At 33.3% G+C, this 14,557-nt stretch overlaps 1 protein-coding gene across 3 annotated transcripts; it reads right to left on the reverse strand.

Moving 5' to 3' along the window:
• Positions 1-2,704: 2,704 nt before the first annotated feature.
• Positions 2,705-14,299, reverse strand: LOC132600328 (agamous-like MADS-box protein AGL8 homolog). Of its 3 annotated transcripts, none has more exons than XM_060313413.1 (8): positions 13,938-14,299; positions 8,402-8,480; positions 8,188-8,252; positions 7,985-8,084; positions 7,866-7,907; positions 4,246-4,287; positions 4,020-4,132; positions 2,705-3,091 (listed from the first exon to the last, which is right to left on the reverse strand). In XM_060313413.1, the coding sequence occupies exons 1-8, from the start codon at positions 14,120-14,122 to the stop codon at positions 2,977-2,979; spliced, it is 741 nt and encodes a 246-aa protein (XP_060169396.1). In that variant the 5' UTR covers positions 14,123-14,299; the 3' UTR covers positions 2,705-2,976. The 3 variants fall into 3 exon arrangements, with proteins under 3 accessions (XP_060169396.1, XP_060169378.1, XP_060169387.1); XM_060313395.1 differs by lacking the exon at positions 13,938-14,299 and adding an exon at positions 9,081-9,792; XM_060313404.1 differs by lacking the exons at positions 4,246-4,287; positions 13,938-14,299 and adding an exon at positions 9,081-9,821.
• Positions 14,300-14,557: the final 258 nt, after the last annotated feature.

A 14,557-nucleotide genomic window follows, 5' to 3' on the forward strand; every position in this document is an offset into this window, starting at 1 on the left:
TTTTGGACATTATAGTTTGCACTATTTTTATGCATATAATATATATATACTATGTTCAAAACACGATTAATATAACATTGTAGTTTGTGCTCCGTATCTAAAACTTTATTATATTAGTATTTGCTACGAATACAAAGTCTGCACTTTTTTTTTTAACATTATATTTTTTTAATATGGGGTTCACTTTTTTTTTTTTTTTGATATTGCTTGATTTTGATAATATGGGGTCCATTTTTTTTTCCCATGAGTTTGGAGATCGTGAGTTCCACTTTTTTTTTATTGCTCGACGTTTCGGAGTCTTGACACACGACTAATAGTTGGTCAAAGTATGGAAAAAACACTAAGTGTTGCAAAGAAAAGATTTATTAAAATAAGATGTTGCGATCTTTTTATGAAAAAAAAAAACTAAGTGTTCCTTAAGTGTGTTATTTTTAATGTGTAACTTTATTTCAAATATATTGAAGAAAAAAAAATCGTGTAAATCGGATGTCTGAGCGCAAAAAATTGTGTATATTCGAAATAAAGTTACGTTTTAAAAAATAACACACTTAAATCTAAACCCTAAAAATAAAAAACTTTAAGCTAATGACAACAAGTCTTCAAACAAAAATGGACGTCTATGTATATAGAACGCTTAAACTTAAAGTTTTCAAACAAAACTTACTTCGGGCACCTTTTCAACCCCTAAAATGACGATCCGAATGTTTACGTATCCTTGATGTATTGAGCCTACATTATTGTACGCAGAAAAAAATATCAGATTCTATATAAAATATTGACATTTCGGAGTCTTGACACAAGACTAATCATTGGTCAAAGTATAGAAAAAAACACTAAGTGTCGCAAAAAATAAAGTTGGCCAATTTTTTTTTTGGTACTGTTTCTATAACGCAGTATTTTACTGCATTAAAGGACTTAACTGCGTTGTTACGATTAAGTCCTTTAGCGCAGTAATTTACTCCGCTAAAGGTACCTTTGTCACTTTTTCTTTTGTTGGGGTATTTTGGTTCAAAAGGTTTTTTTTAAGGTCATTTTGGTTCCAGACTCAACTTTTGTAGTCTTCACATTAATGTTTTTTATCCATATTGACCTTGATTGATGCTTTAATTACATTGCAAGTTCTCACCTATTTTGGTAAATTTGAATAACTATATGGGCTTTTTAATACTACAATGAGTGATGGTATGGAAAAGGTGATAGTGACACTAAAAAAAATCTATTTATTTAACCAAATTTAAAATTGATCCAAAAGTTTGTTGTCTTTCTTTTATGTGGAAATGATTATTAAACTTGTTTCAAATTAACTTTTTTCCTATAAAATTTATTATGGACAAGTAAAACAATTATCATAACATTCTCTTTCTACCTTAGTACATGCTTAATTATTAAATTAAAATTTATTTTTTATATATAGCTAAATATTTGAAAAAAATAATTAAAAAATACATTTTAGCTCTCCAAATAATTAAAATGCTAAATAATTGCAAACGAGAGTGATTTTTTGGATATTAGAATATTTTACAAAGGAGGAGATAATCAACGTTTTATATAATTTAGGACAAATTGTTAGTTAAACGTGAAATACTAAAACTAAATACATGTTTAAGAAATTACAATATAAATTTCTTTACAAATAAACTAAATTAAGAAAAAATAAAAAATACATTATTTCTTAACATGCTTTTGTTAAGGAAAGGAAAGATTAAAGTAAGAAAAACAAATAATTTCATTAGCTTTTCAATTTCTTTTGTACAATTTAATTGGAAGGAACATCTATAAAAGCATTTCGTCATATCAAGACTTTTATTTATTTAATTCTAAATGCTATCTTTATTGATAAGTTAACTTCATTGATGTCATCATACAACAATTTTTAGCATTAAATATTTTTTATATTACTTGAATACCTTAAATATTTTATTTTTCTAAAAATGGGTTAGCCAATATAAGTTTAACTGAGAAAAAATAATTAAGTAATCTAACATAAGGTAAAACTTAATTTGAATCATTAAAGACTTTGACCCCTAAAATTTGAGTATAATAAAAAGGATAAGAATATTAGTGCATGCATTTGTCTGTAAAAATGAAGTCTAATATTCTTTGTGAAAAATGTTATTTTCTAACTTACAAATACTTTATATGATTTAATGTTTTAAAGACATTGAGAAATTTGTCGAACTGCCTTTACAACTAATATAGTGTTAAGAGTAGCAAATAATACACAAAAAAAGTTATAAATATAAATTCTAATGTAATTTGAGCCGGGATTTAGCACGAGCCAAATGACACTAGCTATAGTAACAATTTAATTTCCCTTTCAGAGAGTCAAATGTCCACATGGAAAACAAAGGAAACATCCGAAGTCCAAGTAGTTTTTGGAATTAAGCCCATCGATCGACTGCTAGGACGCAATGTCCTTAATTATCAATTCATCAATCATCATAATCCCAAAAGTCAAATATTTGGAAAAATATGTAATACGGGCATGGAAAATTCCTGCTGCCCATTCATGGTTTTTGATTTGACCACTTACAACCATTTAAGAATGAACATTTTTTGTAGTACCAATCAAGAAAAGATGCCAAAGAAAAAGCAAGTCTTTTTGCTTGCTTCTCTGACATTCTTGCTAATTAATTTACTACATTTTATTCTAGAACAAGAGTTTATGGATAAGTTAAAGGATACATGTCAAATTGACAACCTATAACCAACCAAAGCATCATTTGAAGAAAGAATATCCGTCAATCATTCAAGCATATATCTTCTACAAGGAGATAATTCATTCAGAATATTTGGTTAAATCAAGGCAAAGCTCATACAGTAAAGTTCATTTTAACATACAATAATGTTTTACAGCAATCCATCTATAATGTATATATATATATATTGTATAAATATAAATTAGAGATAGAGTTGACATATATGAACGTTTAGCCAATACCTAGCTTGATAATGACCATCAATTTTTTCCACAGTTTAGCCATTAAGGTGGCGAAGCATCCATTGTGGCATCCCAGTACTACTAGGTTGCTGCTGTGAATTAGCTCCTTCTACTTCTCCATTATCTACTCCCGCACTCTGGTATGCTTCCCTGCATTTTGCATTTTAAAATCAAAGGCGAATGGGGTTTATATACTATGGGTTAAACATAATCCAGTAATTTTGACACAACATAAATATATAATGAAAAACCACCAAAATTTTCAATAAATAATACTCCTCCGGATCAAAAAGAGTGTCCACTTAGCCATTTGCACACCCTTTAGGAAAATATTTATTGCTACACAAATAGGTATTAGGATTTGATCACTTAACACTTAATAAAGGTATATCTGAAAAAGTAAGGTTAATTCTTTTTTTATTTAATAAGTGGACACTCTTTTTTAACCAAAAATTAAAGGCTAAGTGAACACTCTTTTTAATCCGGATAGAGTAAATTCTAACATGTAATTTCAAAAGTACTATGATTATAGCGCTAAGAACATTAAATTTTGGATCTACTTATGTGGTACTCAGATCACATACTTTAGGGTGCCCACGAAAGCTATCCCCACCAAATATGCATCTTCATTTTGACAAACGAGAAATAGAATTCCCAAGGTCCAGCCGTGCAAAGTCCGAAAATCGGTAGATAATGGGCGTATCCCTTTATACTTCTTCACTTAAAGATAAATTTTTTGTCTGCTGTAGAATTTAAAATCCATGAAAATTCGTAGTCCAAACATCATGTGTTGTGCTCTTACTATTAGACCGAAGCCCTGAGGCCACATGCATCAATTTTTTCTGGAGTACTTTATGTTACTTTTTATTTTTACTCTTATCATTGTAATTTTTCCGATTAGAACAGCTAATTACACAAATCAGTGTATAAAATATAAAATCTTGATTAGGTGATTGTCATTTGAAGGTTTTCTCATTTCATGATCTTCTTTTTATGCTGCTCCTTGCCTAGCCAATAGCATTAATATATATACCGAAAGTAGAATAAAGAGGGAAAGAGATTGGGGGACTATATATACCCAAGGTGAGGAGAGTCCAATTGCTGCTGCAAAACAAATGAAGATGAGTGGATTTCATGGTTCTGCTGATCCCACTGATTTTGCTGGGCCAGCTCTTTCTCCCTTTCCTTCATCTGTTTAAATGAATTCAAGATTTAGAAAAGTCCAATTCATAAGCATTTCTATTGGAGAGTTTGTAATTTGCAGGGAGAAGTAGATGCATTTTGGGGATAAATAATGTAATAACCTTCTTGGAAAGCTGGTTGTTTTGCTCCTGCAATGCTTTGTCCTGTATACCGTGCAAATTAAAGAAAGTTACAGAAATAATTTGGTGGTACTATATATCATGCAATATCAAATTTTTCTTTTTCTGCTTCCAAGAAAAGATATTGTTGATCATAACTTGTTTGATACTATGGGTGTGTTTGGCATGATGGATGATGGTTTCCCCGAAAAATGTGTTTCTGGAAATAAGTTATTTTCCTACTTATTTCTTGTGTTAGTGTTACACCTCGTAGTTTCGTATGTTAAGATTTGTCGTATGTTAGTTGTTCTAGTCTTGGACTGGGATTACCTTTGAGGCTACATGACACTAAGCATGTTCATGTTATGTATGTGAAGGTTTAAGTTTATGCTTAGCAAGTATTGGAAGAATTAGAGGTTAAAACGAATCAAAGAAAGCAAGTTTCCGGAAGGGCATTTTGACGCCCCATTTGATGGACCGCAAAATAATTGACGGCCCGTCAAATGGTGGATCCTCCACCGTGAAATGGTCACAGAAAGGTCTGGCTAGTTGAGCTGTTTGACGGTCCATTTGACGGACCGCAGAATGTTTGACGGCCCGTCAAAGTGGTTGTCAAAGTATGTCGGCGAGATTTCAAGTGAAGCTTTATATTTCGTTTTTCCCCATTTGGATTCATTATTCCCCCATTTCAGACCCTAAGGTTCTCCAAAACCCTCTCCTCAAGTTCATATGCTAATCAAGGTCAAACCCAAGAGGATCAAGAGATTCAAGTGCAAGAAAGCTTACTAGTGTTTGTAGAGTTCAAGAATTCCTTTGGTGTTGAAGTTGGAGGTTTCACTCTAGTGGAATAATTTGATCCAAGGTTTGTTCTTGTGTGATTAAGGTAAGTTTTTACATCTATTGCATGTTGTTAAGGTTGTTTGATTGTTATACAATTTGGTTGAAGGAGGAAAATGAAAAAGAGAGTTCAAATATGAATTGAGGATATTTTGAGCTATGAATTCACTTGAGTTATAATTTTTTGGGATATTATGAGTATAATCTTGTTATGAGCGGTAATAATGAAGATAAGGAAGTGTTGTGTACAAGTGTATGTGGAGTTGTGTTGAAATTGTTGTTATGAGTTGATTATGAAAAGGAGTTTTGGGCGTTGAATAGAGTATAACTTGAATGAAGTCTCTTAATTATGGTATTGTTAATAATGTTATTGTTGATTGGGAGTTGTTTTGGAATTGGGTAGAAATGGATGAAATGGGGGAAATGCTGCCCAATTTTCGCTAGCTCACAAATTACTCTAGTTTGAACATTAAGAGTGTTTTTAAGACTCAACCTTAGTATGAATCCTCTTGAATATAGATTTGCGGGCTTGAGAGGAGAACGTTAAGTAGTTAAGAAAACGTTAAGGTATGTTAAGGCTAATTCTTTTCTTCTTAAGGCATGATTCTATTGTTGTGGACCTATACATGATATTCATAATGTCTTCCATGATGACTCCATTCCTAGAAGTGCTAAAGCTCATCGTTCTTGATACTCTCATGATATCATTGATCTCATTGCTGCTGCTTTTACTTATGTATTCCTATATGTATATATATATATATATATATATATATATAGCCATGTTGGGACACCAAGCCTATATGGTCGGGTATGATATTTATTGCGCACACACCACTGCAGTTGGGTATGGACAACACTGAGCCTATATGGCCGGGTATGGATAACACCGAGCCCTGTTATGGCAGGGTACGAGTGACACCGAGCCTATACGGCCGGGTATGGTATTATTATTATTATTCTATGTATATGTATGAAACGTTTCCTTTAGAGAAAGGTTAAGTATGCATGACAGTCTTCCTAAGAGGTATGGCGAGGTATAAAAGGGTTCTCCTTATGTTATCTTCATATTTCCATCATGTTACTTTTCATGCCTTACATACTCAATACATTGTTCGTACTCACGTCCTTTTATTTGTGGACGCTGCATTCATGCCTGCAGGTAGACAGAGAGACAGACCGGACCTTTAGGCTGCTTCATCAGAGATTGCATAGAAGTGCTCCATTTGATCCGGAGTTGCAATAGTTGGTATTATTCTTTTGTGTACATACATGGGCATGCCGGGGTCCTGTCCTGTCTTTATGATATTACATACTCTTTGTAGAGGCTCGTAGACAGATGTATATAGCTAGGTATCCCGTAGCCTTATCGGTTCACATTTTGTATATCATTTTGATGGCCTTGTCGGCTTGTATATATGGGCATAATTAATGATGTTTATATAATGTGCCTACGCTTGATGGAACTTATGTCATTTGGTTCATGGTAATTATGAGTTAGCCATGTGACTCACCTAGATGTGATTATGAGAGTATGCTAGTAGGTGCTCGGTAGGGTAGTTCCGGGTGCCCGTCATGGCCCTTCGGTTGGATCGTGACAGTTAGATAAATAAGCAAAAAAATATTGAGCTAAGAGCATTGAAATATACTCCTGGAAAAAACTATGGGGGTGGGAAGGTAAGGGTCGGGGTCAGATGCAGGAGGCAAGAGGAGTGAGGAGGAGACAATTAGTGTAGAATGTCAGTTATGGAACTTGTTTTTCATACTTTCACTAACTGGGAAAATCATTTTCTTACTCCATATGTCACCATTTATGTGACACTTTTCGTTTTTCGAGACTCAAATTATATAAACTTTAACCAATAGTTTTAAAAGTATTTTTCAATCATATTGACACGAGAAGAATTGCAGCCTATAGACTTTTGTTATAATTTTTTAATATCTAAACTTTAGTTTCAAAATATTAAGCTGATCTAAATTGGGAAGCAAAAAGTGTCATATAAATTGGCACGGATGAAGTAAATTTTAAGAAACTTATTTTTCTAAAGAAAATATTTTTCGAAACACTACATTTCGACTGGGAGTAGCATCGGTGGAGGACAAGATACGGGAAGCGAAGCTGAGATAGTTCGGGCATATGAAGAGGAGATGCGTGGATGCCCCAGTGTGGAGGTGTGAGAGGTTGGCTATGGATGGCTTTAGGAGAGGTAGAGGTAGGCAGAGGAAGTATTGAGGAGAGGTGATAAGACAGGAAATGGTATAGTTCCAGCTTACCGAGAACATGACCTTAGATAGCAGGTTGTGGAGGTCTCAAATTAAGATAGAAGACTAGTAGGTAGTAGAGTGTTGTCTCGTTAGTAGTTGTAGTATTACTCATGTAATTACTTGTCCTTCGATGCTTGTTATTATCTATTGTTTCTTGTACTTCTTGTAGTTACTGTTCCTTTTTTCATATGCTTTAAACATGACTTCTTCACTTTCGTTATTTCTTTTTCTACTTGTTTGGAGTTGCTTTTCTTGAGCCGAGGGTCTATCGGAAACAGCCTCTCTATCTCTCAAAGTAGAGATAAGGTCTACGTACACTCTACCCTCCCGACCCCACTTGTGGGACTATACTGATTACTGGGTATGTTGTTGTTGTAGTAGTATTACATTTCGACCGGCCAAACATGGAAAATTTGGAAAATATTTTCCTCCTTACAAAACACACCTTATATTACACTTAAGTTTAAGTTGGTAGCCACAAATCACAATCAATTAAGTTCACTTAAGAGGCAAGTTCTCACCTTTTTTTGAAGCACAGAAATGGACTCATGCATCAATTGGTTCTACAAGAAATTAAAGACATCAGCTAGAGGGTTTCTGAAAGAAAATCCACATTATACATATCATGTTGTCTAAATACCTTTCTTGAGCGAATGTGTTTAAGAGCAGAATCAAGCTGGTGCTCCACATTATGAAGTTCTTTCATACTTAATGAGTCCAAGTCTTCTCCCATATAATGCCTGCAATAGTCCAAATAATAGACCAAACAAAATTTTAGGAAATGTTTATACAAAGGGGAATATTATATATTTCACGTAAAATTCTTTAATGTGTGGTGTGTACTTTTGGTTTCTTTGCAAAACCTCAAGTCTGGTCTTGAGTTTTGCATGTTCCAGAGTCCAGCTTCCCTGCACCAAAATAATTTATGTAGTCCTCAAAATGAAAATTGAAGCCCTCTCTGAAGAAATGAGATTAAGTTCTATACACCGACAGTGAGAGAGAGTAATTATACGTTAAATTTAGAAAAAATTAGGATCAGAGATTTAATAAGGCATACCGGGGAGATAGGATCAGTGGGAACAAGCTGCCTCTCAGCATATGAGTATCTTTCATATCTTTCAAGGACCCTTTCCATGCTGATACATAGTATGACAAGAGAGGGGTTATATTCAGGATGGGAGCTAATTTTTTGTAATCAAACAACCATTTAATTAAACTTTGCTCAAATAACACAAGAAGCCACTAGAATGATTAAAGGAGAACTCCAATATAAATAATATATATATTTGGACAAATTAACTTAATCAAATTTCACCGCTTAATCATTTTCTTCCGATAATTTATTTAATGTACTAATTGTTGACAATCAACTTTTGTAACTTTTAACTTCTTAAAGTTGATTTTGGACAATTTGACTTGAACTCAACAACAACAAAAACACACCTAGAGTCCCACAATGTGGGGTCTGGGGAGGATAGATTGTACGCAGACCTTACCCCTACCTCAGGTAGGGAGGCTGTTTCCGGAAGACCCTCGGCTCAAGAAAAAGTATAGGAAGGATTAGACACGGGTAAACTATTCAAAGCAATTATGAAAATGAAAACAACGAAAGTGAATAAGCCATGATAAACCATTCTGTGCAAACAGATACTCGCAGAAATCAAGGGACAAGAAACTAAAGATCAATGCAACTACTCGCAAGAAAGGATAAACGCAACTACCTACTAGCCTTCTACCTGATCTGAGTCCTCCATACCCTCATATCTAAGGTCATGTCCTCGGTAAGCTTAAGATGCGCCATGTCCTGTCTAATCACCTCTCCCCAATACTTCTTCGGCCTATCTCTATCTCTTCTGAAAACATCCATAACCAGCCTCTCGCACCTCCGCACTGGTGCATTTGTGTCTCTCCGCATCACATGCCCAAACCATCTCAGTCTCGCTTCCCGCATCTTGTCCTCCACCGAGGCTACTCCTACCTTGTTTCGGATAACTTCATTCCTAATCCTATCGCTCCTAGTGTTCCCACACATCCATCGCAGCATTCTCATTTCCGCCACTTTCATCTTCTGAACGTGAGAGCCAACACTCCACCCCATATAACATACGCCTAACCACCAGTTTGTAGAACTTGCCTTTGAGTTTTGATGGCACCTAATTTGACTTGAACTCCTTAAAACTTAATCATAGTTCTGATCAACTTTTTGCTCAGATTAATGGCATAGTAAAAACTTAAATCTTCTTAAATTATTTATCCTCCCTCTTACTTAAAACTTAATTATTTTTTATTCCTCCCACTAGTACTAGCCTAGACACTCAACCCTCACCCTCTGTCTGGCCTCTTCTCATGTCTCTTTTTCATTTTTCTTTAATCCTTCTTATATTATTCTCCATAGCCAACAAAGTAAGCAGCCAAGTGTTAATTAGAAAGAAGGAAAAAGAAATGAAAAGGGAAGAATGAAAAGAAAAAGACTAGATTGGTATTCTATTCCACGCTACACAGATCCTTATGACACAATTAGAATGCTAGAAAATTAAAAAGTAGGGAAAAATGGGTACATTTGTACGAAAGAAGATATTTTTCATGAAAAATTGGTAATTTTCTTTTATTTATTTCCTGATGTTTAATGAGTCAGCAAAAGATAATGGGGGTGAACATTGAACAAGTCCTGATAATTGAATTCATTCATCACTCTGTCAGCATCACAGATCATTATCGGATGATATGCCTTTCAAACCTTCTAGTCTAAATTTGCGTGAAGCATGAGAATATGAGTGTCATGAATCATGACTTTCAAAAGGGCCAAAATAAAGTGCATGAAATATCTATTCGACCTTTATGTTATTTTTAAAAAATTTGATGTTCGGTCTAACTTTGACCACACATTGATTATTTCATCAAATATTTGTTATCTCCCATCAGTATGAGTATCTGGTAACTCTTTCTAATTAGATTTAGGCGCTGGGCATTATGTTTTCTAATTATTCAGATTCATTTCATTTCAGTACTTGTTAGTAGATTTGGCAATCAGGCTTAAATTAGGAATAAGACCATGAATATTTTTTTGATTTATTTTTCTGGTTTAGGGTTTAGAAAAGGACGCTCGGGGTACATTTCATAATTTTAAAAAGTTTGGAGGTTTAAAATTATACACTTAAGTCCCTTTCACTTGTCCTAAAATAAACAAAAGCCCCTCTCTCTTTTAAGTCCCTTTCACTTTCCTACTTTGTATGCTCTCAAGCTTCCAACCGACTCTTCCTCTCCTCCAAGCTCGGAAACTGTCTAGTTGTCGTCCCCATGCATTTGTTTAATTTTGCAACTCTATCAAAGCATTTTGAGCTCCATATTGCCCTGAAAGTTGTTTTTTTTTATCTCAATCAAATGCTAGTGTTCATAAAGTTGTGGTTTTTCTTTCAAAATTTTGGAAGTTTAGCATGTTTTTATTGGGTTGAAATATGTGTTATTTCTGCTTATTTTGCTTGTTTCGATTGTGTTTTTTTTTTTTTTCTATTTTTGCTTTTTTGCAAATTCATCATGGTCTATACTAGACTCTTGATCGATTATTCTTGTTTTTATATCGTGGTTGATCAACATTACTCTATTGTTTGTATGTAGGTCATAAAAAATGGTTAGAAGTAGAGGATGAGGAGGAAAGATAATGATATGTTCTACTCATATGGTTCAAACCCGTTCTAGTGTTAATCCTAATGATGATAATAATAAAAAAAAAAAAAAAAAAAAAAAAAGAGGTGAAGAAATTAGACGAGATGGAAAAAGAAAAAGAACTATAAAAATTGACAATAAGGCTTACTCAGACCCCGTGGATCAGAATGATGAGTATAGTGTGGATGGTGATGAAGGGAATAGAGTTGAGGGTGGTGGTTATGTTTTTGAGGATGGTTCAAAGGAGTGTGATGAAGACGTCGATCCCTTGTCCTTGTCATATTGTGCAAAGACAATTGAAGACAATTGATGTGGATAAGTATGATTTGATTAATTGATTAGATGATTATGAAGTCTTTCCAGGAAAACTTTCTGTTAGGTCTAGCTAGGCAGACGTTGTGCTAGGTCATATATTATAATGATCAAAATCAGAATTTATCAATAATTGAGAGGTCAAAAGTGTTTTTAATCCTATTCCTAATAAATACTATTATTATTTCGTCTCAAAATTATAATGATGGGATTTAATACAAGGATTAATTAATAAATTATTTAGTGCATATACTTTTAATGGTAGATGTTTAATTCATTGAACTAACAATAAGATATATGGGATATAGAGTTTTTTTGGAATTAGCTGATTGTAAATAACCGACAAGCATAAATTCTTAAGTACTTAAATAATTTTATAATTAAATAACTATGTGTTTGGATAAAAGTGTTGAAACGGATAATAAACACTTGATATGTTTGGTAAAAAGTGTTGATAAATTGTTCTTTTGGTAAAATAACTAAAGCACTCTTGATATTTTTACAAAAATATATTAAATTGAAAGTATCTTTGTAACAAAAAGGAGACGGATACAGAAAACAGTAAAAGATGTTTCAAGACATTAGAAAAAATATTAAGGATAAAATAGTACAAAATTTTATCAAATCAAAATTGTTTATAAGTTGAAAATCATAAGTTGGAGGCAGTGGCGGAGCCAGGATTTTCATCCAGGGGGTTCAAAAATTCTAAAAGGTAAATACACGAAGAAGTCAGGGGGTTCAACATCTACTATATATACATAACAAAATAATTTTAACTTTGAAAATACACTGTAATTTTTCGCCGAGGGGGTTCGGATACCCCCTGGAGCCAATGTGGCTCCGCCCCTGGTTGGAGGTGACCAACTTATGGCATTTGGGCTTTAGCTTATAAGCACTTTAGGTGTTCCTGAAAAGTGTAGAAAAGTTAAAAAGTGTTTATAAACCAGTTTGATCAGCTGCTTCTTCAATACCTTCATAATAAAAAAGACGTGTTTGATCTAAACATGATAAACTGAGATAAACTCTTATTCTTAATTTTAACTTTATTTTTCTTTAAATCTTGGAAGAAAAAATTTGGAGAAGAACGAATGTGTGTTCTTGATATTTTATCCCGAGATTACTAATGACTTCGGAATGGTGAAATCTAATATATATATATATAATTGAGGTATAAATAGTCCCAGAATTAATAACTTGGTCCAAAAGTAAAAAATTCTACCAGAGGTAAAATAAAATAATTCCACAATTTATTTCGATATTATAATTCTTTTATCCCATCAACCCTTCGATATACTTGCCCCTTTGGTTCAATAATATCTCTCCATCATCTATAAAAATCTAATCCTGTAAGTCTGGCTAGTTGCAGCTATATGAATCATATCCTCACATTAAATAAAGTCTGTATAGCGGAGCCATATACGATATCTCCAAACTTGCTTAAATTAAATACGTATTCAACATTCAATCATATCCATAAAGGCCTGCTCAAAGCACCAGCAGTCCACACATATGCCTAGCCTATTTTGGGTAATAATATGTCCGTACTTCTATTTTGGCTATCCGCCCACAAAATAAAAAAAAACAATAATAAATGTATAAAACTGGTCCACTGTGGACCGCGAGATTGAAGACTTGGTCAGTGTCTACGAAAAGACATTTGCATGGAACAGAACATCTGAAGCATACTTTTTACTACTGTGCTTCTGAGTAAAACACAGATTAGTTTCGCTGCTTAATGGTTTGTTTGTAACTAAAAAAATGTTTAACTCCATTTTAAAATCAACTAAACCATGCTCTAAAATTAGCATATGCTCCTATGTGTAAATAATATTTTATACTATCAGATAATCAAAATGATATCTACAAGTAATTTTCTTGTGATTCGAGATCTTAAAATAAGACATGTTCTTACTTTACGAGGTGGAAAAAGCTGACGGTGTATATATATAAAAGCTCAGAACCATAATAGGTGGTGGATTCGAGGAGGAATCATCAAGTAAAAGCTAGATCCTACATACTTATATTATATTATATAAACATAACACCAAAAAGTGCATAATAAGTAGTAATAAATACTAAGTCAATAATAAAAATTGAAAGGAGAACAGGATAAAGAGCATTTTATAAGCTTTTCCAGCACGTACTTTTCTTCTTATTTGACACGAAGACTAAGTGATCTGTTAGTCAACAGGTGGAATAATTTATTTTTTTATAAAAAAAACTAGGAAAACACTACTGGATCTATAATATTGAGTCTGCAAAAGAAAATTTATAGGTTTCTGCATGAGCTAAAAAATTGACTGCTCCACACACAGCAAAATAATTGGAGTTTGAATAAACAAAGAAAGGAAACTACTGCTCAAGATTGAAAGTAACTTACTTGGTGTCGAGGAGTAATAGGTCCACATATATATAACACATACAATCTTACAATACAAACAAAACAACCAAAATTCAAACACGGAGGATACAAAAAGTCAAAAGTAAATGGGCTTAGAAAAAAAGGAAGAACAAACAAGAGAGAACTGTTCCAAAAGCTAATTAATTAAAGATCAAGAATGTAAGAGTACTGTATAAAGCATATTAAGGAGGGGAATTAAGGAGAAAGGAGTACGTACCAAGAATCAGTAGCATATTCAAAGAGCTTGCCTTTAGTAGAAAAAACAATCAAACCAACCTCAGCATCACAAAGCACAGATATCTCATTAGCTTTCTTCAACAAACCAGATCGACGTTTAGAGAAAGTCACTTGTCGATTAATTTTGTTCTCTATTCTCTTCAGCTGCACTCTTCCTCTCCCCATTTTGGGTATAATTTAATTAATTTTCTTTCTGCTATAAGCTAAGGGATAATATATAAATATTGTATTCCACTAGTACTCAAATAGAGAAAGAAAAGAAGGAAAGAAAAGAAGGGGTGCAGAATAGAGAATGATGGTATCTTTCTCTCTTTGGTATATCGGAATGATTATAATGTAAAATTTTGTTGTGAAGTGGATATATCCCAGATGGGAGGAGAGATGTAGGAGTGGTATTTGGAAAACCAGGTGGGTTTCATCAAATGTGTTGTCGATTTTTGATTGGTTTGAGAGCACACATTTTTTGGAACACTGGGCAATGACCGCGAGTCTAGGTGACGCGAGAGTACAGACTAGCCTGTGGTAACAATCATATAATAGTACAATTTATATATATATATATACACATATTAAAAAAACTTAAAACTTTTATATTTATAT

This window comes from Lycium barbarum, chromosome 1 (genome assembly GCF_019175385.1).
Source record: "Lycium barbarum isolate Lr01 chromosome 1, ASM1917538v2, whole genome shotgun sequence".
In the NCBI taxonomy this organism is placed as follows: Eukaryota; Viridiplantae; Streptophyta; class Magnoliopsida; order Solanales; family Solanaceae; genus Lycium; species Lycium barbarum.

Excerpts from the sequence above, each read along its gene's own strand:
- LOC132600328 (XM_060313395.1), bottom strand. The coding sequence starts at position 9,442 with ATGGGGTGGAGTGTTGGCTCTCACGTTCAGAAGATGAAAGTGGCGGAA. Across the intron at positions 8,481-9,080 it reads GTATGGAGGACTCAGATCAG|CATGGAAAGGGTCCTTGAAA; the intron begins GTAGAAGGCTAG and ends ACTATGTATCAG. Across the intron at positions 8,085-8,187 it reads GTTTTGCAAAGAAACCAAAA|GCATTATATGGGAGAAGACT; the intron begins GTACACACCACA and ends GGACTATTGCAG.